General features: G+C 39.7%; 1 protein-coding gene across 3 annotated transcripts; it reads right to left on the bottom strand.

The window, feature by feature from the left end:
• Positions 1-70: 70 nt before the first annotated feature.
• LOC139449342 (kinesin-like protein KIF3A) lies at positions 71-27,817 on the bottom strand. 3 transcript variants are annotated; one of them, XM_071230657.1, is made up of 19 exons: positions 27,665-27,817; positions 27,246-27,283; positions 25,114-25,221; positions 23,173-23,341; positions 22,283-22,427; positions 21,087-21,171; positions 20,739-20,844; positions 19,931-20,070; positions 19,060-19,257; positions 17,976-18,150; positions 17,228-17,323; positions 15,870-15,881; positions 12,742-12,898; positions 11,499-11,679; positions 10,935-11,045; positions 8,204-8,329; positions 7,665-7,787; positions 4,929-5,062; positions 71-2,139 (listed from the first exon to the last, which is right to left on the bottom strand). In XM_071230657.1, the coding sequence occupies exons 3-19, from the start codon at positions 25,201-25,203 to the stop codon at positions 2,100-2,102; spliced, it is 2,088 nt and encodes a 695-aa protein (XP_071086758.1). In that variant the 5' UTR covers positions 25,204-25,221; positions 27,246-27,283; positions 27,665-27,817; the 3' UTR covers positions 71-2,099. The 3 variants fall into 3 exon arrangements, with proteins under 3 accessions (XP_071086758.1, XP_071086756.1, XP_071086757.1); XM_071230655.1 differs by lacking the exon at positions 27,246-27,283; XM_071230656.1 differs by lacking the exons at positions 15,870-15,881; positions 27,246-27,283.
• Between the last annotated feature and the right edge of the window lie 128 nt (positions 27,818-27,945).

Raw genomic sequence — 27,945 nt, 5'->3', positions numbered from 1 at the left:
TACTTCATGTTCAGTCAACATAATGCTGGATAAATAAACAACATCAAATCATGTATGTATGATTCTTGCTCTTTATCTTTTCGATAACTTACAAATAACTTATGAATTATCTACAGTGGATTTCACATATATACAAACGTAAAAAGTGACAATGGGTGAATGACACAGTATGCGCTACATGGTATACTTGTAAAACATGAACAAATACAAATAGAGTCCTTAGTAACAGGATAGGTACATTATCACACATCTTAGCTCCAGCTCAAACAAGAGAAACATCACAAAAATACAGCAAATACACACTGGATCTCAGGAACAAACTGCCAGCTTGCTTTAGGAAGAAATTAAAAATGCTGTGCATATGAGTAGCACATTATATATTAACGAATACAACTACAGCTTTCAACAGATGTTTCCTGAGAACCAAATGTTTCAGTTATCCTGATCTTGCCTGAAAGTTTTTAATTTATGTTGTATTATCAACTTTTCATCGAAAAACAATGTATATTTTCTAACCCTTCTGACATTAGAATCTATTTGAAATTCTTTCATCATGAAATGTGAATCTTAATTTTGATGAAAAAAATGATCAAAAGTGATGTTTCTTCTGTTCAAACATGACATTGCTGTTGTAGAAACACACAAACAAACATGAAAATATGTTCATGTCATCACAAAGTTTGTAAAAATGAAAACAAAAGGATTTCATTATTACTAGAGACAGTTGAATCAAAGGTAAATTATCAATTCCAAATTATATATTCTCACCACACAATTCTATTTCTCTAACTAGTTACACTTTCAAAATGTACAGACAAGGATTATCAGTTTATATAATTGTCCGTTAAAGCATATCTGAGAAAAAAGGTTCCCATGGTTACAGCTGGTGAGATAACTAAATCTATATAACAAAGACATGATACAAGCATATTGGTCATGTCTTTGTGTAACCATGGTAACACTTCACATACTCATCACAGCTTTATATTGCTCACATGTGCAGTTGAGAGTTCCCTGCAGATCATGTGACACTTTCAGAACAGAAAGACTTTTTCAGAATTTTCCAACACTTTATTGTATTAGGCTTTCAAATTAATAATGTGGTATCCTGGAAGAGGTAAGGTCAACAAAAATTAGACTTAATCCCTGATAAAAACAACAGGTATGCATTACAACACAGACCAAGGACGTGTTTCATGATAACCATCAACAGTACTCACACATAGGGGAAAGAGCTTTTTACCTCATAGAATTCGTTTTCTCATTCCTGCGTAGCAGACCTGGCTTGTTTTCAGTCAATTGGTACAAAGCATTCTAAAAACCAGATCCATACACTGGCATACGGATAACCAAAGCCTCAGAGCAGAGGTGCATTGTGCATGTTCTTTTAACTGCATGAAATGCCTGGTGACAAAGGGGAGACAATTTGCAATTTTTGCTTTTTTCACACAACTGCCTCAAGATCAGCAGTAAAAATGGTGAGACTTCTGTATTGAGATCCTTACCCTAAAGAATCCCCAAGTCTATGTAGAATACGACCATTGTAGAATATCCTCTCAAGTCAATATCCTTTGGGTCGTAGCCATTAGAAAAATCATTATGGAGGTCAAATTCTAACAAGAAATTAAACCTTTCCCATTTCACAGTAAATCGCTGCAAATTAAGCATTATTTCATGACATGTATCATGATGCAGAGCCACCTTGTATGGGCTAGCATAATTTAATGGAGTGAGTCACTGGTTTGAGATGCAGACTGTAAACATTCTTGGCATTTATCATGACGACATACATTTGTAAGTTAGAAGAAGTAAATAAATTGTCTCATGGATAAATGCCACAACAGATCAGACAACATGAAGATGATCTGGTGATTTGATGACTGGTGCATGACATAAGCAAGATATCACAGTAAACATAGGCTAGATGTGTTGTCATGGAATTCCAGCGTCTAGCCCTGACAGGAATCCGCTGTACTGCACTCACTCCTCTCCGGCTGGCGGCTCTAGTGTGCCAGCACTGTGGCAACGGCATTCTCCTGGAACTGTTCCCATAGCAACACTGCTTTAAACACTGCCAGGGCGAATGCCCCTGACAATAGTCACTGGAGCAAGGTCTCCAGTTCGTTTTCCTTTCGCTTCCTGCAATGGAATTTTCGTCAGATATGAAACCTATGCCATAACTCACGGGCTGATTTTATATTATATATTTAATAACGAATATAAGATAGATATGATATGATATGACGTCATTTCAGGAGATTGTTGATGATGTAAAATGTTGATGTAAAGTATTGGATGACATTATTTTTAGAAGGAAGTGTCCAGTAAATTGTTCCCCATTGATGTAGCTGGGCTACACAGATAAACACAGTGGCTGAACGATCGCATCCAAAAGTGGGCGAACTATGACAATCAGTATCAGGAGAAAAGGTATAGGTACTTGATGTGATGATTGTGAGAATATGCATAACTTAACCCACCTCTTCGTAAAATGGACTTGTCTGACATTTCTGAGGTCAGATTCTATTCAAGTAGTCATCATTATTTCAATCTGGGTAAATATTATTAAAGCGTGTTCATTTTATCATAAACTTTAAAGAGGCTGCGCCCTCATGGTTTATTCTCACTGCAGGGTTTAATGGTATGATAAACAATGACCACGCGTTGTTTATTTCTTAATTAAAAGGCACATACAGTTATGATACCTCACCATTTTCATTGTTTACAATGACAACATATTTCAATCGTCCTCAGAGTTTGTTGCTGGTCCTGCTTGAACGAGGCAAAACTGCTTACTACCATCAGTTTCATTCAGTTTGAATTCATTGCAGGGTCACAATTATGGCCCTCAAATGCTACTCGTCAATGAGGACTACCATCCGTGGATTTTCACTTGTGCTCAGCACAATATAGTAGTCTTGGACTGGTGGAAAAACAATATTCCATCCATATGAAATATGATTAAGCTGGATCCTTAGGGCCATGTCATTATCTCCCCACTTAAAAGCTGACGACGGTCTAACTTTCTAACATTTTATCTCGTTGATGTTATCAGTTTTATCAGGAGGCAGGTGGTCTTTTGCTTATACATATCAATTAGCCCTATCAACTTGAGGAACATCACTCTGTAAAAGTGTCAACTGCTGGTCTCACTGTTGGTTGATGCTACCATCAAGAAGAGAGTATGATGTAAATGTGAATGACATACAACTTCAAAACCAAAAATATGGCATTCTTGACAGCATATCTAACAGACATGGTAACAAGAAAGTGGGTATGTTCTCTAAACAGAGTGGCAAAACACTGTTGTCGAACAAGTATAACATAACTTCAATCTTTAGGTCTCACTACTGTATATGTATGTTCATTCATTAATGGAACCATTATTAAAACTATCAACATGGAGGACCACATGGAAATTTTAATGAACCTTTTCATTCAATCTCATTAAAATCAGACCTTCGTTCTCGCTACCGCTAAACAAAGATCTGAGGACATCCCATTACGGATCACATCAGACCAACTTTGCACGAACTTTGACCGACCATTAGAATGACCAATCAGAAGGCAGCTTTCTCGTGCTTTACGGCACTAATTTCAAATTGGTGACTACGCTTCGAAACATATTTTGACAAATTCTCAGTTACAAATTTGAAACCTGAACCAAAGAACATTCTGGCATGGCTAATAATTGGTCTAGATTGAATGGATTCAGTCGTTAAACACATAACTATCGTTCGGAATACCCCGTTTTAAAGTTTTCGAGGTTGTATGATTAGAAATCACACTCCGACTGTCACTTTCATGATCTGGTAAGCGACGCCCTCATTGATCGGGTGAAAGGTCGTTCTGACGTGACCTCTAATGGGATGTCTTCAGATCTTTGTTTAGTGGTAGTAAGAACTAAGGTCTGATTTAATGAGATTGTTTTTCATTTGAACTCAAGGTTGGCCTTATAGTTACTTCTCTCATGATACAAAACCTTTGACCTTTCTGTTGCCCTGTTAATACCCTACTTACTTAGCATGAGTGAGTGAGTGAACTGGGTTTGTTTGACACAGCTTTGGACAGTATTTCAGTCATATCATAGCAAGCCATTTTCAGGGGTGAGATTTTTTTTTTTTTTTTAAAAACCCAAACAATGAAAGTTGGTCAGGGTTCTGGGGAATATATGATTTATATGTATATTGTAATGACATGTATCACAAAAGTGACCCTTGATATAATGGAATCCATGGAACTCTGCCGATCTGTGGAAAATTCTCATTCCTGGAAAATCCAAAGCCTCTGTAAAAGTCGAGTTTCCACCCGTGCCAAACCAGACTGCAATCATGGAGTTATATTTTGGCTGGACTAATGAATCTATGCACGGTCCAAACAAAATCGCTTGACGAAATAGACATCCAGTTCGTAAAACTGCTGTGCAGATTTCAGTCAACTGGACATTGGAGGGCAGTGTACCATCAAATCTTTTCCTGTTTTTAATCAATGTGCTCACATGATTTGATGCACTTCGCAAGGTAAGACCATTTTATTACAATAGAGATTTTGATTACCGATCAGACTGGACACTGCCATTTTGTTTGAAGCAAATGCAAGTGAGGTGGAATCTGATTGGTCAATAGGAGGGACATAGAAGGGATATAACTTGTAATAGCCACTGGTGGTGCTACGATGAACGTGGAAATTCCAGCCTAGTTCGGCAAGGGTAGAAACTGGACTTTTACAGTCAGTTAACTCCCTTGCCTCGGGAAGACGAATCCAAAGTGACAATTCGTAGATGCTGCAACTCTGATGAAACCTCTCAGCACAGGTATGGTGCATACACACCTAGGATAATTTCAGGGGGAATCAGGGTTTAATCAAAGCACACAACTCTCCACGGTAAATCGCAGCACCTTCTCCTAGAGATCTTATTCATTACTTACTTCTTTGAACTTTTAGGCCTGTTTGCAGTTTTGGGTCTGCCGGATTTTGATCTTGCTGTCTTTGGCCTCATGGCCTCCGCGGCTCCCTCGGCTGTGTAGGCAAGATACACATGGGACAGGTCCACTTCCTGGAACTGGAGGCACAGAGGAATAGCATTCAGGAATATTTTGCTCAATATTGGAGTGGACCAAATCAGCATACTGTGGGAACTTTCTTAAGATCTGTATTGGAGAGTGACTCACTTAACACATCCCTAACATTTAGAATCTTTTCTCTCACCTGTGTCTTGACGTAAAGGCAACCTTGATCCTTATTCCATAAATCAAAATTTCAAATAATATTGAAGAATCTAAACAGAGAATTGACCAAATTGTGTCCTATACCATGAAAGGATCCTAAAGTACATGAAAAATGTTAATTCTTAGGTAACTAAGGCAATAGGTAACACAATTATGAAACTTTTTAACTCTGTTTTCCTGCTGTGGTCGACTCATGATTGGAGGGTAAATTTATATAATTAGAAACGTAGTCGATGGGGTAGTTTAAGGGGATTTGTCTGGGCGGCTGACGTAGTATCTACCTTTGTAATATTTTGCCTACGAGGAAGGAGTGGCTGGGAAAATGTGACGATGTCACGATTCTTGCATGCATGGCTAGGCAGCAGCCATGTTTGAGAGAGACCTTCAGTTTTCTATTATTTTCTTGTTTGGGAAAATTGCTAGATTAGGGATAGTTATGGGTGGTGGAGAAATACCATAGGATGTGAATAGGTTTTGTTTGGGGATATTTTATTACGGGAGCAGGCTGGATGTAATATAAAAATCAAGAGTTGATTTACAAAAGTTTTACTTTGGCAGGGAAGGGGGAAAAGAATGCAGGGTTTTCTTAAATAAGCACATGAAGGTTTTTTGGCTAACAATAAACTTCAAATTAAACTACATTCCTTCTTTTTGTTCTTTTATCTATAATTAGAACCTTTAACCTGAGCCAGAAGCCTTACAGCACATCTCTTCTCAGGGAGAGGAGGACACGACACAAAGCACCACAGTAAACATCCGACCCTTGCCACATATGTATATTGTTCTGCTGTCACTGGGCACCTGTTACAGACATTAGGCATTAAGCTCCATCTACATGTGGCAGGAACAGATGTCTGGTAGGTTCATATTGTTTATATTTCAATGTAATTATCTAACCAAACACTAAAGCATTTCATTATTTTATGGGACCTTCCTATTGCCCGCAAAGACGCTTAAAATTCATCCCCCACTTTTGTAAGTCAAGGTAAAACCCTGTGTCATTTATTAACTGTGTATCATGTCTATCTAGTGTATGTATAGGTTATGTATGGAGACACTTGTTTATAGCTAGTACGTGTTTACCTAAAAGTATGTAAACACTGACACAGTCCTGCTACATACATTGTTATTGAGTGTGACCACACTAACTTGTAATGTGTTTGGCAAGACTTCCACCTGTATCCTCTCTAAAAAGTTGATATAATTAAATGGATTGAAGGTCAAAGCATAGGATTTTAGGGCTGGAATGAGTTCAAATTTACCTCCTGGGTACCCACTCCGCTATTACGCTACCTGCTGTAGGGCTCAAGAGTTGGGTACAAAATGTCCGATTGTGAATAGTTTGACCATAGCCCTGGTAAAATGTATTTAGATAAGTTTTATCTTTATTCATACACATAAAGGTCAAAAGGAATGGGTGTATAGTCAGAAAGAAATGTGAACATTAATGACTTGTAGTGTAACCATACAGATAATTTTTGCCATTAAGTAATTTATCACTTGACTAAACACGGGTCCGGGTAGTCCTGTGGGTACCCAGGTCCTGCTCAGTACCCACCTGACCCGAGCACCCGAGTTACACATCCCAGCCCTATAGGACATAACTTTTGGAGAGGGGATACGAGTGGAAGTCTTTTCATGTGTTCTTTTACTGAGTTTGCTGTTGATCAATGAATGGATAAGGCAGGCTTAATATAGTAAGGTCCTTCCGTCCCTATCCAAGAGTGCTACTTGTAGCCCTACCCTCCATGGATGTGTAGCCCTACCCTCCCTGGATGTGTAGCCCTACCCTCCCTGGATGTGTAGCCCTACCCTCCCTGGATGTGTAGCCCTACCCTCCCTGGATGTGTAGCCCTATCCTCCCTGGATGTGTAGCCCTACCCTCCCTGGATATGTAGCCCTACCCTCCCTGGATCTGTAGCCCTACCCTCCCTGGATCTGTAGCCCTATCCTCCAGGGATCTGTAGCCCCACCCTCCCTGGATCTGTAGCCCTACCCTCCTTGGATCTGTAGCCCTACCCTCCTTGGATCGGTAGCCCTACCCTCCATGGATCTGTAGCCCTACCCTCCATGGATCTGTAGCCCTACCCTCCCTGGATCAGTAGCCCTACCCTCCATGGATCAGTAGCCCTACCCTCCATGAATCAGTAACCCTACCCTCACTGGATGTGTAGCTGTACCCTCCGTGGATCTGTAGCCCTACCCTCCGTGGATCAGTAACCCTACCCTCACTGGATGTGTAGCCCTACCCTCCCTGGATCTGTAGCCCTACCCTCAGTGGATCTATAGCCCTACCCACCCTGGATCAGTAGCCCTACCCTCTCTGGATCAGTAGCCCTACCCTCCATGGATTAGTAGCCCTACCATCCCTGGATCAGTAGCCCTACCCTGAGTACCTCCATGGATCTGTAGCCCTACCTTCCATGAATAACTGACCTTTTCTTTCTCCTTCTCTGGCTGAGGTGTCTGTTTCCTCATGTTGTTGCCGGTGTAGGCCACACAGCGCAGCTGCCACTCGCCAATGTCGTCATTCCAGTGGACGTGCTGCTCAATCATCTCCTGCAAGAACCAAACCTCACTGTTATGATGGACAAGAATTTACAAGCTATCAAGATTTTGGATATTCTGTCCTGGGTTGATTTATTGTCCCATACGCTAAATGTAATAGTAACAAAAATTATACCCATTTATACTAATTGTGGTCACCTACGCCTTGTGCTGATGACATACCCTGAATCAGAAAAATGTGGATTGTATGGAAACAATGGCTACAATTTAAACGATGGAAACAGAAACCGTGACTTGGTTGACTGTTTGTAATTGGCCCTGGTGGGACATTGCTCACAGCATCAGCCACTTATTGTCTGGTCTTGGATTGATTATTTACAGGGTGTCCTGATATTGCTGGAACGTGGGTGGCTGCGGAGTAAACAACCATGAGTTATAACCTAGTATCTCCAATGATGGCTACTGACCTGGTATTCAGCTGGTATGAAGCTGTCGATGATTGTCATGTGAAGTTTAAGTTCTCGACTCAGTTGGCGGACATTTTCCAGGAGTCCTTCCATCTCCCTCTGGTGTTCCTGCTGCATGTCAGCCAGCTGAAAAAACCCACACACATTACATACTACACACACATATTACACACACACACAAATTACACACTACACCCACATATTACACACACTACATACTACACACACTCATTACACACACTACATACTGCACACACACATTACATACTACACACACACTCATTACATACTACACACACACAAACACACTCATTACACACACTACATACTACACACTCATTACACACTACACACACTACATACTACACACACATATTACACACACTACATACTACACACACTACATATTACACACACTCATTACATACTACACACACACTTTACACACACTACATACTACACACACACATTACACACACTACATACTGCACACACACTACATACTGCACACACACTACATACTACACACACTTATTACACACTCATTACATACTACACACACACACACACATTACATACTACACACACGCACACACAAACACACACATTACATACTGCACACACATATTACAGACATTACATACTACACTCATAAACACACACATTACATACTACACACACACAAAACACACACTACACACACATATTACACACTCATTTCACACTGCACACACACATTACATACTACACACACATATTACACACATACTACATACTACACACACATATTACACACTCATTACATACTACACACACACACACAAACACACACATTACATACTGCACACACATATTACACACATTACATACTACACTCACAAACACACACATTACATACTACACACACACATAACACACACTACATACTACACACACACTACATACTACACACACATTACATACTACACACAAATATTATACAAACTACATACTACACACACACTACATATTACATACATTACATACTACACACACACTACATATTACACACATTACATACTACACACACATATTACACACACACTACATACTACACACATATTACACCCACACTACATACTACACACATTACATACTACACCCACACTACATATCACATACATTACATACTACACACACACATTACACACACACTACATATTACACCCACACATATATACTACACACACATATTACACACATTACATACTACACACACACACTACACGCACACTACATATTACATACTACACACACACACTACATATTACACACATTACATACTACACACACACATATTACACACACCTATTTGCTGGTACAGGAAAGTTGAAAGTTGCTTTCCACAAGACCAAGGCCTAACCCTGCTACTACAACATCTTTACCAACAACACCCCCCGAGTACAGTTCACCATCAAAATAGAAAAGAACAACCAACTACCCTTCCTGGATGTCCTCGTGTCCAGAACCCCAACAAACAGTATCCAAACCAGTGTCTACTGGAAGCCCATCCACACCGACCAGTACATCCACTTCAACTCCAACCATCCCCTTAGAACTAAGACTGGAATCACCCTCACCAAACGAGCCATCAACCTTTCTCCTGATGACCCCAAACCTGAGATCGAACACCTCCGCCTTCACCCAACTCAACAATTATCCACCCAATCTCGTTGACAAAGTCATCTCTGTACTACAACCAAACCCCCAGAGCCTAAAGGGATAGTTTATAAAACTGACTGCAACTGTGGACAATCTTATCCGCTCCATCAACACCAAAATCAAAGAGCACAAAACCTCAACCATGAAATCAGACCGCAAATCAGCCATCTCGGACCACATCAGCAACTGCCCTAATCACTACATCAACTGGGACAACGTCCAAATCCTCACAACAAACTCCATGATTTCACTAAAAGAAAACTAACAGAAGCAGTCCACATTGCTGCCACAAGCCATCAAATCAACAGAGATCAAGGTCATTTCATCCCCTCCTCCTACTAAGAACTCATTAAGCAATAATCACTACACTTATACAAACTTTTCCTGTTTAACTGGCTTCATGTCCCACTGGCTTCCACCTATGTGTTCTCTGTCCATCATGTTCAATTGTTGTGACAGTATTATCCTTCTGTTATTACTTACTCAGGTATCCCACTCACATATGCAATTGTTGTTACTGTTAATCCTCCACCTACTATATATATTCTGTACAATTTTCCTCATTCAGTCTTGCTTGACAACGATATAAGGATCTATATCGAAATGTCACCTTTACAGTATCAAAAAAGTTGTTATCCATAAATTGTGTCTCCTTTCAGTTGTCATCTCATCCGTCAACTTCTAAGTAATGCCTATCACACAATTTACACACACACTACATATTACACACATTACATATTACACACATTACATATTACACACACACTACATATTACACACCCATTACATGTTACATACATATTACCCACACACTACATACTAAAAACCCATTACATAAAACATGCATACACACTACACACTCATTACATATTACACACACATTCCAACTCGGCACACGCTAAAATGTATGTGACCAGGAAAAGTAAAACATCCAAATTGATTTTCACAATAACATAAAAGTTAACACCACAACATTTGCGAAAAAATGTGTTAAGGCCAATGACATTGCAGATGATGAAAGTTGACCTACCTCGGACTTGGCTTGCATCAACATGGTCCAGACTTTCTTCAGCTTGCGAGACTTGCCCTGTGCCTCCTCCTGTAGGTTGGAGTACTTCTCCTCGATATCCAGGCGTTCTTGCTGCAACCCACACAGTCTCATTACCGACACAAAACCCACTTACATACAGTTTGTGAAATAGTCTCAAAATATTGCTGGCCAGGTGGGCTAGCGAGCCTAAAAAGTTAATAGTTTCAAATTTCACTAGCTAAAATATGTAAAAGTTTCCAGAAACAAAAATTTCAATAGCCAGTAGGGCAAGGGACATTTGAGAATCTTTGGCCTGACTGAAAATTTGCAGGCCACAGGCTAGTGGGCAGGTGGCTATTTCACACTCTGCTTTATAGTGTCAAACTAGGCTGACTTTGCACACCACGTTACCCCAGTCAACAGATCACTGGGCACACATAATTATAACCATGGACTCAAAGGACCAAAGCTGAAGAACCTTGAATGAGTCATGTGAGATGGGACTCAAGTGAACCGAAAAGACATCCATAAGATATTGCAGCTGACGGAGAAGCCTGCTCTCACCTCCTTCTCCTCCAGCTGTTTGCGTAGGGTGTCCTCAGCCTCTTTCCTCTCGTCCAGCTCCCGGGCACTCTCCTCGAGGAGACGCTCTTGCTCCTCCGCCTTCTCAAGCAGGTTTTCCCCACCAACAATGATCTTCTTCTCGATGGCTGACAGCTTCTGGGTCAACTGGTCCTGCTCATCTCTGTCAGATAGACAGGACATTCATCAGGAAGTCAAGTTTTATTACAGAATGATCTGCACTTGCTAGCCAATTTGGGAAAAAATCATTGTTTTGCTCACTGGACACCTATTCTAACCAGGAACAAGCATGAAATACTCACATCCCCCGCCAATATGACATGTCGGGTGTGTGCAAGGCATTAGCTCCTGTGAACTATGTTCACTGGGCCTTTTTGTAAATGGCCTAATTGCAGCACTAAAAAAAAATTACTACTGGTGTTGTTTTTCCATCTGCAGTTTATGATAGAATTTGTTACTGAATTTGTAATGAGTAAGGATGAGACATATGGACGAACAACTTCTTTATTACAATTAGGAGTGATGGTTTCGGTGTAGGTTCTAACACCATTATCAAGCTAGTGAAGTACAGAGTATGGTTGACAAGAATATATATTGTTTATTCAGTTGAGTAGGTTTAAGATCAGTTACACTATTGTATTTGTAATGAGTTGTGTTTCTGTATGAAGTTAGTCAGTGAATGCAACAAATGTGTCCATGACACTTTTGGAGGAACATACACTCAAGCAATGCAGAACTTACTGACAAGAAAGGAAATGTATTCAATACTGTGTGATGACATTATGTGCCAAGTTTGGTAAAGAAATATATTACGGTTTTCAAGATCTGCTCCGGAAACGAGGACTACCGCCATTTTCAGTCTAAATCAAAGTCGTTGCCATGGAAACTCGAAAAATAATTTTTTTAAAAATCCCAAACTATCAAAAGGCACCAGTTCACCACTAGACCTATCTATGTGCCAAGTTTGGTGAAGAAATATGGTACGGTTTTCAAGATCAGCTCCGGAAACGAAATGTGATGGACGGACGGCACCCATTCCTATATCCCCCTTCCACTTCGTGATGGGGGATAATAACCAGTGTATTACAATAAGTTTTCAAACATCGGATCGGAACCCCAGACAATGAGGGACAATCTCATGCCAAGTTTTTGACAGCTATCAATGACAGGATCACATATGGTTAGGGGAGATAAAAGTGGGGTTTAACCAAGCTGGTTGACTTACTGGTACTTCCTGAGCTCAGACTCCTTCTTCTCCAGGTCCATCTTGACCTTGTTCCTCTCCTCCTCGGCCATGTCTTTCTTTGACTCCAGCAGCCGGCGGTCCTGGTCGATCCTTGCCTGAATCTCCACCATCTTCTCCTTCGACAGCTTCTTGCCACCTACAGCAGATAAACACAAAGATACTAGGGCTGCAACGATACAGGAAGGTCACGATACGATACGCATCTCGATATTCTGGTCACGATACGATACGTATCTCGATACGCAATGATAAAAAAAACAAGACTTAAAGCATGTCAAGTTTGAACCTTTCATGATTTTGGAACAGTCAAAATTATTTTATAATAACAAGACTACTGAAGTTGTTCAGCTTCAAAGTGGAACTTTCTCTAACTTTCTTTAAAAACAATTCAAAGTTCAAACACCAGAAAATAATTAATGTGCTCCACTAGTGATACAACGTCAAAGAATTTTGATGCAATGGTCGAAGAAACTGTATCTGAATTTTTTGTTTTATCAGGAATAATATTTTCAATATCGTGTTACCTTAGTTGCAGCTTTTACTATATATATATTTAAAATTATAAGAACCACAAGTGTAGCATTTTGGTACTGGTGATTGCTGTTGCAGGATATTTTTACGTCTGGAACAATTTGACCAGTCACCCTAGGGACTTCCCGTGCTACATGTATTTCGATTGCGAAAACGTTATGTTGACATATATTAGCCAAATTGCCACAAATATGACTTTTGACGAGTCAAAGTAGGGCCTTTTTTCATATATGTATCCATTCTCTAGCAACTAAAGTTTGTTTCAATGCGTCAAAAGCGGTAATCTGACCGTGGTTGCTGTATCTCTTCACACACGATTTCACCTAACTTAATGAAAACAATATTAAATGAAATTTTGAGTAAAATTAATAAAATATACTACAAACACAAGTCCAGATATATAATGAACACGTTTTAATAACAAGATAGTATAATAATGGTATTGAATTGCGTACTTCAGTTCGGACTTGCTGACTTGTATTTCCATTGTTATGTGTTTGCGGGGATCAGCTGATAATGTTTAATGAGATGGGGAAAAACATCTGTCGGTGTAAAACCTGAGCTTATTAAAAATGTAAGTACGTTTTTGGGAGCCATGCGTTACCGCGCGCTATAACCAAGTTTGCGGTTTATTGAAAGGCACAATAGCGAGGAAACGATGTACTTGAGATTTGCGTTCCGTATCGTGGCGTATCGATAAATGGGCCCACGTTTATCGTATATCGTATCGTGGGTCAAGTATCGCGATGCATCGGAATATCGGTGTATCGTTTCACCCTTAAAAGATACACATCCTCTGTATTGCGAATCAAGGCCACATGACCCAGACCACAAATATGTGACACAACACTGACATATGATACGTGGTGTAGAAAATCTACAGTTAAATTCAAAGTATTTTAACAATAGTAGACTATATCATGTACATCAAATGGAGATTCCTTTTAAAGAATGTATGTACACTGTGTTTTTTAATCAAAGCTTGAAAGGAAAATTATATACAATTGGATACATCTTTCTCTACACTCTTTATAAGATGGGAACGTTATCAATAAATGATTATCATCTTCCAAAGAAAAATGGGCCTACAGATGGCAGTTATAATTAAAAAAAGAAAAAAAATTAATATGAGTGCCTCTTTTTAATGCAGTGAGTATTGCCTGACTTGTTCCAAGAAACTTCATTGGATTTAAGTCATCACGTTTTTTTGTTGTTTAAAGATGCACTGAACAATATTCCAGCTATCTGACTCCAGCCAGTTAATAATTCATTCTGGACAGTGATTGATATTGTGACAAACGATCCATGCTCTCGAGGAATGAGGACACGCCATCAACTAGGTCACCGAGTCTGACCACACATTCCATTTGGTCGCCTCTTATGACCAGCATATGTTGCCGAGAACCTATTCTAACCTGGAATCCCCACAGGAGGGACCAGCAAAGGTTACTGAGGACCTGTTCTAACCCTGAATCCCCACGGGGTGGACCAGCATAGGCTGCTGAGGACCTGTTGCTGCTTTTACTAGCCCGGACTGGTGCTAGTTGTGCAGATTTACGTTGACGCCCCACTAAGACACAGTACACTGTCTCTGAGTCAAACAGTTTTACTACTTCTATCTACTATCTATCCACTAGACCATGGAGGCAGTCACATGCCATGTGATGGTGCGGAAGTCACTTCTCTATTAGTATTGATGTGGAACACCTTGGGAATCTACACATGCATTTCCTCGACTGAACAATAAAAAACATAAACCTCTCCCACACAACACAATGCAAGACAGGACTATCTGACATCTAATAGGCGTAATCCAAATTATGAGTACCAAGTCCCACATTGTGACCAAAAGGGCTATGTAACCGCACACCAGAACTACTAGGCAACAAATATCCATCAAAACCACATGATACTAAATCCTACAGATTAACATGATTTTGAACATTACGTAAAACAAAGTTCCATGTTGTTTGTCAGCAATATTCCAGCTATATATGATGGAGGCCTATAAATGCGTCAAGATCAATGATTGAAATAAAATGCACTGATCCACACCGTTGAGTAGAGCTGGGACGATACACCAACTGTGCGATCCGATACGTTTCACGATACCTTACTCACAATCTGATATGTATCACGATACTTGCATGTGCTCTTGTCAGTGGTGCGTAAGCAATCTTTTTCATAGAGAGGAAGGCCAAATACCTGGCACACTGATGATTTACAGTTGGCAGCGTGAAGTATGGCACAACATATGAAAATATTTATGTTTTCACTATTAACTTGCACTAGTGATTAGTGTTGAGTGGAACAGTTCTTAAATCAAACATTTAAGGTCAGAATTGATATGTTTTATTTAGTGTGAGACTGTGATCGATACTTGTATCGCAGGGTGAAAAATCGCGATCCACTGATGCATCATGCCACCACTAGCATTGAGGTATGACGATAAAAGAACACCCATCTCTCTCTCTGCCTCTCACATGCACATTATTTATAAGTTCTCTAAAGTTAAAAAGTCACTTCACCATCTATGCCTCATGCCATCTAACCTGGTGACATTCCTTGGTACTCACCTATATCTCCCCCTGAGCAGCATGGACAGGTAGATAATGGCGTGTTACCATGGTTACAGATGACATGTATCGCAAATAATGCTAATTATAAGGGTTGTTGTTGTTGGTTTGTTGTTTAACGCCGCACTCAGCAATATTCCAGCTATATGACTGCAGTCTGTAAATAATCGAGTCTCGACCAGACAATCCAGTGATTAACACCAGGAGCGTCGATCACCGCAATTGGGATCTATGACATGCATCAACCAAGTCAGCGAGCCTGACCATCCGATCTTGTTAGTCCCCTTTTACAACAAGCATAGTCACCTTTTACAGCAAGCATGGGTTGCTGAAGACCTATTCTACCCTGGATCTTCGAGGGTCCTAAATATAAGGGACCTGTCACTCATTGTAACCATAACTCAGAGGTGGCAATTCTAATTGAAGCTGAATTCAAAAGTGTAATTTCATGTGAAGAAGAGTAATGTTTATAGTAACATGATGTGGAATTTCACTTTAACATTTTCATTAGGCCTAGACATAAATGAAACACGTGGTCAAAGCTCTAAGCAATCATAAAAATCACTATGTGACCCTTATTAATTGTATTTCAGAAAGAAGATGTGGTGTTTTGTTTTCCCGAGTAATATCAGTGTTCATGCAATTAGTTCCTTGTCTGCACCCACAAAGATGGATCGATAAAATGACTTGAGTGTGTTTGAACGTAACAACCAATCAGAGAACTTGTATCCATGAGTAATGGATCAGGTTTAACATTATGTTCAAGATTATTGCATTTATGTAGTGACATGCATGCACATGTTTGTGTGTATTTGGCTGCTTGTACTAGTCTGGATGAATTCCCGTTTTATAGTGCCAGCCCACTGAGATACCATGCCACAGTTTACCATTTATACCCCGCTCAGACACAGTATGCTCTGAGCCAAGCAGCCCCTGTCGACTGCCAGGCAGGGTAACAACCAGTACCTTCTTTAACGTCGCTTGGTAGCGCCATTCAGACAAGATTTCACTGTTTATAGGAAGATGTATACAAAGTTACTTCATGGGGGTGGTGGTTTCAGCAAACAAAACCAAAATACTGAACCTTTAGATCAGGTGAGCTAACATTTCTTTCACTTCGCTCTCTCAACACCTTAATGAGAGAAGTTCACTTATAAGATTCTACAAATATTGTCTGAGTATTAAGTGGGACATTACCTTGAACAGTCCACAAGCAAAGGATACTGGCCTGCCTAAGGGACACAACTCAGCACAGTGAATAACTGCGCCTTCAACAACAGGGCGACTTGTGCTCCCCTGCGCTGACAAGAAGGCTCACAATATGAATTTGATGGAAAAATGAGGAGATGATCACATACCTCTCTTCTTCCGCCTTCGCCTTGTTCCTCCCTCGCCAGGCTCCCCGTCATCGTCCTCCGAGTCCTCCTCATCTTCCCCCTCCTCATCTGTCACTCCTGCAGGGCAACAAATTACACTCTGTGAGAGCTAGCTGGTGATATGCCATCGTTGTGACAAAAGTTGCAGGCTGGGTGGTATGTCAAACAAACCTTGGCAGCCTGCAGTGTCACTAGTTCTAGACAAACCAGTGGTCGATGAAGTGAGCATCAAACCATGTGGTCAAGATTGTGTTGATAGAAAACAATCAAACCAAGTAGGAACATGAAAAACATTATCTCATTAAAATCCAATCTTAGAGCTCCCTACTGCTACACAAATATCTGTGTATATCCCATTACAGGTCATTGCCAGACAATCTCAGTCATTTGATAAACATTTTAGAATTATTTTTATTCAGGTTCGAATTTTGAATTGAGAAATTTTTCAAATATTTATCAGAGTGTAGTCTAAAATAGAATTCACTATTTTTAAACTTGAGCCGTTAAGCTTACGAAAGCTGCTTTCTGATTGGCTAATGTTTACTTCCTCTAGGCCATCTTATTGGTCCCTCAAAATTCGCGAAAGATTGTTCTGATGTGACCTGTAATGGGATGTCCTCAGATCTTTGGTGTTGCAGTAGCCTGCAATAAGATGACACAAAACTAGTTGAAACAATTCAAGGTTCATATGAGGTTCAATTCAATCCTCAAAGAAAGCACAACTGCCTACCATCCTCCAGCTGCTTGCGCAGTTCTTCAATCTCCTTCTGAAACTGTCTCAGCAGAGCATCCTTGGGATCTTCATTGATCTTGGCTCTGTTCTTGATGTTCTTGGCCCTGTTGGCATATCTTAGAGAGCTGATACTCTCATCATAGTTGTAGTCAGCTGGGCCTATGTTGGCAACCTGCAAGAGAAAATCACAGTGAAATACCCATGAGTAAGATAAGGAGTTCTATCAAGTGATTACATTTTATGAACACTATTGTATGCACTAATGACCACTTTCTGCAATGTTATGGGGTCATGGGATGACTGTACACTCATATGGTAGATCAATGACAGTTGAACAGGTTTAAATGTATCCCAGATAGCTGCATATTGTGGACCTATCTGGCTTATTTATATGGGGGCCCAGGGGACTCTGTGGCCGTCCAAGGTTTAAAAGTAGCATCAAATTAAGAAACAGCAGTATTCATTCCTAAACATGCATACAGATTTCCTGCATCAAGTCATCATCAGAAGGCATTATATCTATCAAAGAAACATGAAGTCCAAGTATGCCTTTCAAGCACCAGGGTGCTGTTGTACAGAGCAATATTAGCGCTAAGGTGATCGTAACTCCCATACCTCTACATAAACTTACGGCAGCCGTAGCACTAAGGTTGCTTTATACAACTCCACCCAGGAACTTACTAAAACTTGCACTCCAAACCCAGAGTACTAACTGTTTATCTGAACATAGTTGAATACAAAACAAATTTAGGATATGCTTCAGGAGAGTGATCTTTGTCCTACAACAATCTCAGGTGTAAGATCTCAACAAATCGATGAAGCAGAGAAGCTACCCATTACCTCACATAACACCACAGAGTTTTTGAGTTTTTGAGTGAGTATGGTTTTATGCCACTTTTAGCAATATTCCAGCAATATCACGGCGGGGGACACCAGAAATGAGCTTCACACATTGTACCCATGTGGGGAATCAAATCTGGGTCTTCGGTGTGATGAGTGAACGCTTTAATCACTAGGCTACCCCACCGACCCCTGGAGTTCTTGACCATGGAAATCACTGTCAACAAGTCCCAGGACATACCATGACAGTCTTTGAGTTCCCTCCTAGAGAATCCTGGAGTAGTCGTGTCAGTTTGGAGTTCCTGTAGGGGATGTGACTACTCTTTCCATCTACAAGTGCAGAAATAACATTTCCCAGTGTGGAAAGAGACAAGTTAATCTTCGTAGCTTCCTTCAGGCGCTGACCAGTGGCCCCTGTTTTGGACTGTCTCTCAGAGCCCTGAAATATATTACAAACTTCCTACAACAGGACCTAAATGTGTCATGAAATGAGGGGAGATAATGCGATAAAACAATTACATGTATTATCTCCCTTCCAAGTAGCCATGGCTACTTCTATTTTATGGCCATATACTTAGAGCATGTTATAAGCATGGAGGTTACTGCTTGACAAATATTATTCAGCTATATGATGGCAGTCTGTAAATAATCCAGTCTGGACCAGACAATCCAGTGATTGACATGAGCATCGATCCACGCAATTGGAATGCAATGACATGCATCAACCAAGTCAGCGAACCTGACCACCCGATCCTGTTAGTCGCCTCTTACGACAAGCATAGTCGCCTATACAGCAAGGATGGGTTGCTGAAGATCTCTTCTACCTGGATCTTGGTGGGTAATAACAAGTGTGACAAACAAAAGCTTTTGAACAAACAAGAATAAGTTGGCAGCGCAGGTCACATAGTCAGGCTGCACGAGGTCAATGCATTGGTGATAGTGGTGACCATTGTTACAGCTGGGATGTGTACATATGAAGTGTTTTTTGAAGCCGGAAACGGGTTCAAGGATCGTTTCCACTCTAGGATCGGCTGAGAACAGAAAAATGCAAAGTGTGGGATACGATAAATTTGAAAAACAAGTGTTTATTCCAACAGAAATCTGCAACTCACTGCTAAATCAACCAGGTGAAGTTTCCCAACACGGACATGTTGTTGACCATCAGCTCCCTTCTCACTGCACTCGATGGTGACCGTGAAGATAGCATGAGACCTGGAGCTGTGCTGGTTCATGTTGGTGCTGCCCACTACCCCTGGAAACAAACAACACACAATCAGAAGCCTATCCTAACTGAATGTAACAGCATACTTTCATGTGAGAAAGAATAATGTTGACAGTACCATGATGCTGGGTTTTACTTCGACATTTTCAGTAGTCCTAGCCGTAGGTGAAACACATGGTCATAGCTCCAAGCATTAATAAACTACTTTGTGACACTATTTTTTCAGAAAGTCAATGTGGTGTTTCAAGTTCTCCGGGTAATACTTGTGTACAATTAATTACTTATTTTGAATATGTAATCAGTGCTGCAAAACAAGCATGGCTGAGCATTGTTATCAATTGTGTTTAAATTTTGACACGTTCTCTAAGTCCATATGAATCATGAGTCCCGTACTCTCTTTAGACTGTTGTCCCTGCACAATACTTTCCAAGATCATCGGTTCAGGTATTGGCCGACCTTCTTTTTCATACCTTGGATTTGCAAAGCAAATATGGCCAATACCCAGTAACATATGGTAGAAATATTGAGTGAGTGAGTTGCTTTTCGCAATATTCCAGCAATATCATGGCAGGGGACAGAAATGGGCTTCACACATTGTACCCATGTGGGGAATTGAACCCAGGCCTTCAGCGTGATGAACGAACACTTTAACCACTAGGCTACCCCACTGCCCCACAATAGAAGTAGCTGACACTCACTGTTCTTGTTGCCGAGGGTCATGATTCGGTCCATGTCGTCTGCATTGCTCACTACGAAAGCTGAAAGATCTTTCACGTACACGCCAACATCAGGACGTTCCTTGACCTGGGGTGAACAGTGGTAGCGTATCAAATACAATTAGATGAGTTTCAATCATTTCAATTGATGTAAGATTTTACAAAAAAGTTGTAAAATGTAAAAGTCTAAGATGAGCTTACTTGGCCAGTGGCTGAACTGAACTAAACATTAATCCCTTACAATTAACATGCATAATGTAATACTTTAATTAGTACATGAAAATAGATGAGTAATGAGGTGAGTTTCCTTGTGTTGTCAACTCTACCCACCTCCAGCCTGTGTTCCTGGTCTTTCCCCAACAAGTCCCGCACTTCCTCGTTGTAGATCTCCAAGTAGGACACTCTCACTAAAAATCTGAATTTAACAAAACGAAAACAGAAAATCATGAACAGTAAAACACTTAATTTCTGATAAACAATGTAAAAAACATGGAAGCACTTGTGATACATGCTAAAGTGAGTGAGTATCTGTTTGTTCTTTAATGTCACACTCAGCAATATTCCAGCTGTATGATTGCCAACAGACAATCCAGTGACTTTTATTGTGAATCGTCAGTCGTACAATACAGACACATGAGACCAAAGCTCATCCTTCTAATTCTGTTTGTTTGTTGGGGAGCCAAGCGGCTCTTAACATGAATATTTTAGGAATCAACAGATATCTTAAACAGATATTGTCACCAATTATGTTTACTTTAGGTAGCCAAATGGCAGGCAGTAGCTAAATTTAGCTTGTCAATCAAAGATTTATGTTGCATTGGGCCTCCAACATGGTTGCTACTTAGAGGGCTGAAGCTATAATAATAAAACTATAATTGTATCGCTTAGTTTCTATTTCGACTACATCAACTTCCAAAATATGATAGGAGTGTCTTGATTGGAGAGATGCAACACTATAAAGAGACTTCATTCAAGTAGATAAAGAATACTCTTGCTCATAGGAGCTGAATAATTACCCTCTCTTTACCAGTGTCTATGTAATAACATTATTGACATGAATTAAGGAAGAAATCTTAGGCAGCTTAGAGTACACAAAACAATCTCTTATTATTGTGTCAGCATACACAAATACCAGGATACAAACGTTTTAATTTGGATTTCAAACATATTCATTTGGATTCTACTGCGGCATGCGGCGAACTTTATGATGATATGGGCAGTGCCTGAGAACCAAGACTTTTATTTTTTTTAGTCTTTGTAAAAATAATAATTTCGGAATCGAGGTGGAAAAGAAATGAAGTCATATTGTTTTAGAAAGCAGACATGTTTTTGGCTTAAGAGCCAAACTTACATCATTTACACTGGGCAGTCAATCTTAGCACATGGTCCACCTGATCTGACTTCTATGACGGCATTGTCAGACCTTCATGCAGAGAGTTGTACCATTTGGCGTTTCAGAATAAATCATTTGATCTGATGTATCTCATTGACAGATATGTATGTCTTAATCTTTACTCTTTCTTTACCTTATGTCTCCCTCAGCTTTTGCTATGGCACCAAAAATATGTGCAAAAGAGTTAGGAATGATTCCGCGGAGTTCTGGCACAGATCTCACACCCTCCATGGTGAATGTTTTACCAGTACCCGTTTGTCCATAGGCGAAAATGGTCCCTGAAAGATGAACAATCTCTGAATATTGTTATGAGGTTACTATATTATTAGTGGTATGCAAGAAGGGCTACAAGAGTTATGCCCCTTTGTAAACAGACAGTTTGTTCCATCTCACACAGTGTAAAATGTATGATCATGTATCCTTAGTTACGGTATAATTTAGTCACCTCTCATGACCAGCATAGGTTGCTGAGGACCTATTCTAACCTGGAAACCCAACAGGGTCGTATATGTAATTGTCCCATACATGTTTATCCATGAGGAAAAATCATATATTTTTTAAATATCTATATGTTCGTGTGATGTATTTGGCAAAATTGATGAAAACACGGAGATTTACGTCAATTTCTAAAATGCAGCCACATTCACCTTTGCCCTAAGCAATATGCCACAAAAATCATAATATGGGACTCTTTGTTTTATGTAATCATGATAATGATGTAGTTTGGACAATTTGAATTTTAGCTTAAGATTCACTTATTATGATTAAACAAATCAGGAGGGCAAAAGACATACCAAAAAAATTATTTACCGACATTATGTTGCAACAACACTCTCATACACAAAAGTTCAAGTTGCGCAGTGATTACAAAATCATACCAGCAGACATCCTAAGTCAAACATGCCAGGCTAACATTTGAGACATATTGAAGAAAGACCGATTCAAAAATAAAAATCAGACTTGACCTGCAAAAGATATATAAAAAACATCACGAAATTAGTATGAGCTCCTGTGAGGACCTACCATTGTACCCTGCAAGGCAGCAGTCCACTATAGGCCTGGCCACCTCATTGTACACATCCAGCTGCTTACAGTCGGGTCCAAACACAATGTCGAAAGTGAAGATCTTGGGCGGTTCTCCCGGGGAGGCGTTGGGGTGGTTGACCGTGATAGTCCCCCTTACGGACTCCACCTGATCACACAAAACACAGGGGGTTGACAGAGAATTAGCTCACCTTATATATTTCGAAGAGTTTCATAATTTAAACACATGGTTAATATCTCGTTAACCATGTTTTTTTCCAGCACCATGGGCAGATATTATAAACATGATAAATGATTAATGCTTAAAACTAAGGGCTGTTCTGGAGTCCTTGAGGTTGGCAGTATTTGAAACTAGGAACTCCAAATATTTTCCTTTGAACATTCGGGTTATTTCAAGAACCCTTTGCCTTTTGTGGTTATATCCAACACTGATTGCACACTATTTCTTTTGTGTTCCATGTGTCATAACATGATAGGGATTTATCTATACCTGCTCAGAGGCCACTATTTAGCCCCAACTCAGGAAATGTCAGTTAACATGGTAAAAATTCCCATATAGGAATTAACATTTAGGTTGTAATATTAGTCAAAACTAACGTTAATTTCACAATTTCCCTCACCGGATGTTAACACATAGTTAATATCTTGTTAACCATATTACTGTCCGAATCATGGCAGATATTATATTAACATGCTAAATGATTACTAGTGTTTAAAATTAAGGGATGTTTTGGGGTCCTTGAGGTTTGCTCCTATAGTACTTGAATTAAGTGAAAGAGTGAGTGTGGTTTTATGCCGCTGCAAGCAATATTCCAGCATTATCATGGCGGGGGACACCAGAAACAGGCTTCACACATTGTACCCATGTGGGGAATCAACCCGGGCCTTCGACATGACGGGTGATCATTTTAACCAATAGACTACCCCACAATGCTGTTGATGTAGCATTGAACATGGGGAAGGAATCGTTGTCACACACATGATATTGAGTATTACTGATATGTTTGTTTGTTGTTTAACGTCGCACTGCAATAATCTAGCTATATGACAGTGGTCTCTTGGAAGTGTGTTTGGACCTGACAAATAAAATGCTTGACATTTGGGCAACGATTCAAGCCATCAGCGACACTCTATCAACCAAGTCACCAAGTCTGATCTCCACATAGGACCAGCATAGTTTGCTGGTGATGAATTCTAACCCAGCATCCCCATGGGGTACTATTGATATCAAGTTAAATTGGGTTTACACCGCTTTTAACAGTATTCCAGTTATATCACGGCGTGTCAGTTTAATGTGGGAGAAAGCCCGAAGTGATGCAGGTCTCAGACGTTTACCACTTCAATGAAACCCACGAGTACGGGTATGGTGCTGACAAACCTAGAAACATAATCGGGGCGAACCGGGATTCGAACCCACAATCATAGATTTCTGGCGTGCCCAAGGGACGCAACCTTGGCTTGTATACTGAAATACAGCCTAGCCAAAATTGGAATACACAAATGTAGCCTATCTTAGCCAATTATAGCAAGGAGCCAGGATGAGTTTATTTCAGAATTTACCAGCTGCATAGTTTAGCACTTCTGGACAGTGGTCCAGCATTGTCGAATGGACAGATCCCTTGTGCTAAATCAGCCAATATATATATCTGTGTATTCTGATTTAAGTTTGGGTATCTTTCAGCAAGCAGAAAGGTACTGGGGTGCACATTTGTAGTCCTCAATAAACTATAATCCTTTTAGGCGTACTTATAACAATGTCATAAATTGTTTCAAATCAGTATGTCAACCTGAGACATGTATTGAAACCTGGTGTATCATGACACAGCAGTGAATTGTCCCACCCATAAACAGCACTAAACTTGCTTCACTGACAATAAAGAAAGACCTTCAACTACTTCTAGGAGGTTCAACCATTCTCACCTTAACCATTGTTTTGCATCCTGTAGAGATTTCCTTCTCATTGAGAGGACGACACCTGACCGCAACCCGCACATTATCCGTTTCCTTCATGCTTTTTGTTTTGTTTTCCTGAAACAAACGGTTTTTATAATATAATGTTTTTCACCATTTTCACATGATGATGCATCATGTTAATGACAAGTAAATCTGATCATCATCAGCTGATCATAGCTACCATGAACATATAATAACAAAATTAACACAAAATGTTAAGAGAAAGTAGATAGAAATATACTTTTTTACACAAATATAATAATAGTAATCATTGAAATCAGTTGGTAAATGCACAAAGACTTATCAAAATATAATTGTTCAAAATCATGTTGATACTCACACACTTTGCAAAACAGAAGAATGGTGAGAAACTTTATGGTAAAAACATTTTACTCAAAATATATATGCAAATACCTAAATCAATGAAAGTAATTCATAAATATGTGAGAAGTTCTGACATGAAATATAATGGAATGTATTGGCTACCGAACTATGTAACAACCAGTTTAATAATAACATGGTTAATGTGTCATTGCTAAAAATATTGACATTGACTGATTGAGTCAGTGTTGTTTTCAAATGTTTTCTTGTAACTAGGTGACAGGGCAACTACTACCAATACCATGACTACCTTGGCTCTGAAGCAATACCCTCATGACATGCTACTATCTGGACTTCTTCTCTATATACTACTCAACACTTGAAAGGGATTCTGAGTGTCCAGATGGGGTCTATATCTGACTTGTTTGGAGATACTATCGTACGAATAGGATGTGATTTGGGCTGGACCTGGCACATGTTACGCTTCACTTCAAGAAATAATAAACAAAAGACAACATTTATATATGTTAAAAGTAAATATTTCCATACATGTACATTGTTGTCTCCCGATTTCCATAAGCGTGTCAACAAGCACAGTATCCTTACCATGTTACAGGAGTTGAGCAGTATATATATATATTGACCTAGAACTGAATTCATGTGAACGTGGTGTATTGTGTTAGTTAGTGAAGTATATATCTCTACCGCAGGGATAGAAATTAATCAAGAAAATCAAGAAAATTTAAAAAAATGGTCCTGGCTAGGGGTTTAGAGCTAATTTATATCCCTGCAGTACCTGCCACTGTGTGCATGGTTCCAACAGCAACTCTTGCTTGCAATAGCCACTTCAGTGAACAGGCATCTCATAAGCAAGCGACACTGGGGTATGTGTTGCTGTGCATTTGGTCTATGGTTAGTAATAGTAACTGCAATTTTGTTAATACGTTCAATATGTTGTCTCATGATGAACATGAATGTGAATGACTTAGCATTGCTGAGTGAAAAGCTCGTTAGCGAGTTATCTTTATTGAGTGTTTCAGCAATATTCCAGCCATATCAAGGTGAGGGATACAAAAGCTGAAAAGTTGATTGTAGAGCAATCTGTGCAGTGCGTGATAGTGGTGCTTCAGGTGTAGAACATGTAGATATCAACATCCGACCCCACATCAAACTTAACCTAAACAGAGCTCATTCTAGACGTTCAGTTGTGGGTTCACAGGGTTATAACTAAACTGAAATGTTTGACTAGCCCAGGTAAAGATGAAATGCCCATGTAATATTAAAACAATAGGGAAATTTGGACATATTCTACTTGCCCACAGGAATTTGTACTAGTCCCAGGCTAGCAGGCTACTGGTTCATGGTCTCATAAAATATTGTTCATTCTGACAATCTGACAGGTCATGACACTCACCAACCCAGCGTTCCTTGCGGTCAAACTAGTACCTCTGACACAGGAAAACGAGATGTGAAGATTTGTCATATATTTTCTCACTATGTCCTGCTATGTCCTCACTGTGGCCAAGCGTGAGGTCACCAATACTAATTGATATTGATATGAAAACTAGTTAACTACCCAAACAATAAGATTTACGTAATATTCAAAAAGGGATAAAACTAAACAGTAGGAATGGTGCATTGACATAGCCTAGAATGAACTCTGCAGGTAAGAATACAAAAGGATTCCCCGTTTCCAAAGCCAAAGGTTAAAATCGGCAAATCAAAGCGTGCTGTGACTAAGATCGCAGATGCAAGTGAAATCAAAGAGCTGAATATACCTCTAGATTATACTCCAGACGGGTTAGTTACAGATAACCTGAGAAAGTATACATATTTGCATATATAAGGAAATGAAGAATACAAAATATTAATAAAAGTATAGTTCGTGACTGACGGCTAGAATCTCTATGTGACTTAAATTCAACAAGTAAAAAACATGTTGCCTTCATTATAATATTTAAATTAAAACAAAATACATTAGGATCATATTACGTCATGATATACAATTTGGTCAACACTTGCAAACGATTGACATGTAGAATGAATTCTTCGGAAATGTCCAAACTTGATGACGGACTTAACATCTTTTCACAGAATAAATAAATGGCAAAACAGATATGTCAAACAGGCCTAGCTAGGCCTAAAATTTACAATTTTACGCTAAGTGACTCCGGTCATTCGAGGCAATTACACTCACCGGCATCTTGCTTGTTCTTTGAAAATCTCAGCACGCAAAATGATTTATCCCGAGCTTGATTGGCAATTTAGATGGTGAGTATAATCAAATCATGACACACACTCGGTGATATCTGTCTCCCTGCTAACCATGCGAAATCAAAACATTTCGGTATGTGACAGGGTCGCAGCGACGGTGAGGAATTATTCTGATTGGTTGTTCGTACTGTGACGCCCAGTCTCGCAAAACGTCATCTTTCAGAGCAGAGTAAATCCGAACTGATACTACAGGCTGGCAAAAAA

Source organism: Haliotis cracherodii, unplaced genomic scaffold (genome assembly GCF_022045235.1).
Source record: "Haliotis cracherodii isolate W230 unplaced genomic scaffold, xgHalCrac1.p SCAF_8, whole genome shotgun sequence".
Taxonomy (NCBI): Eukaryota; Metazoa; Mollusca; class Gastropoda; order Lepetellida; family Haliotidae; genus Haliotis; species Haliotis cracherodii.
Note: the sequence above shows the minus strand (reverse complement) of the source record. Positions and strands in the feature narration are given on the sequence as shown.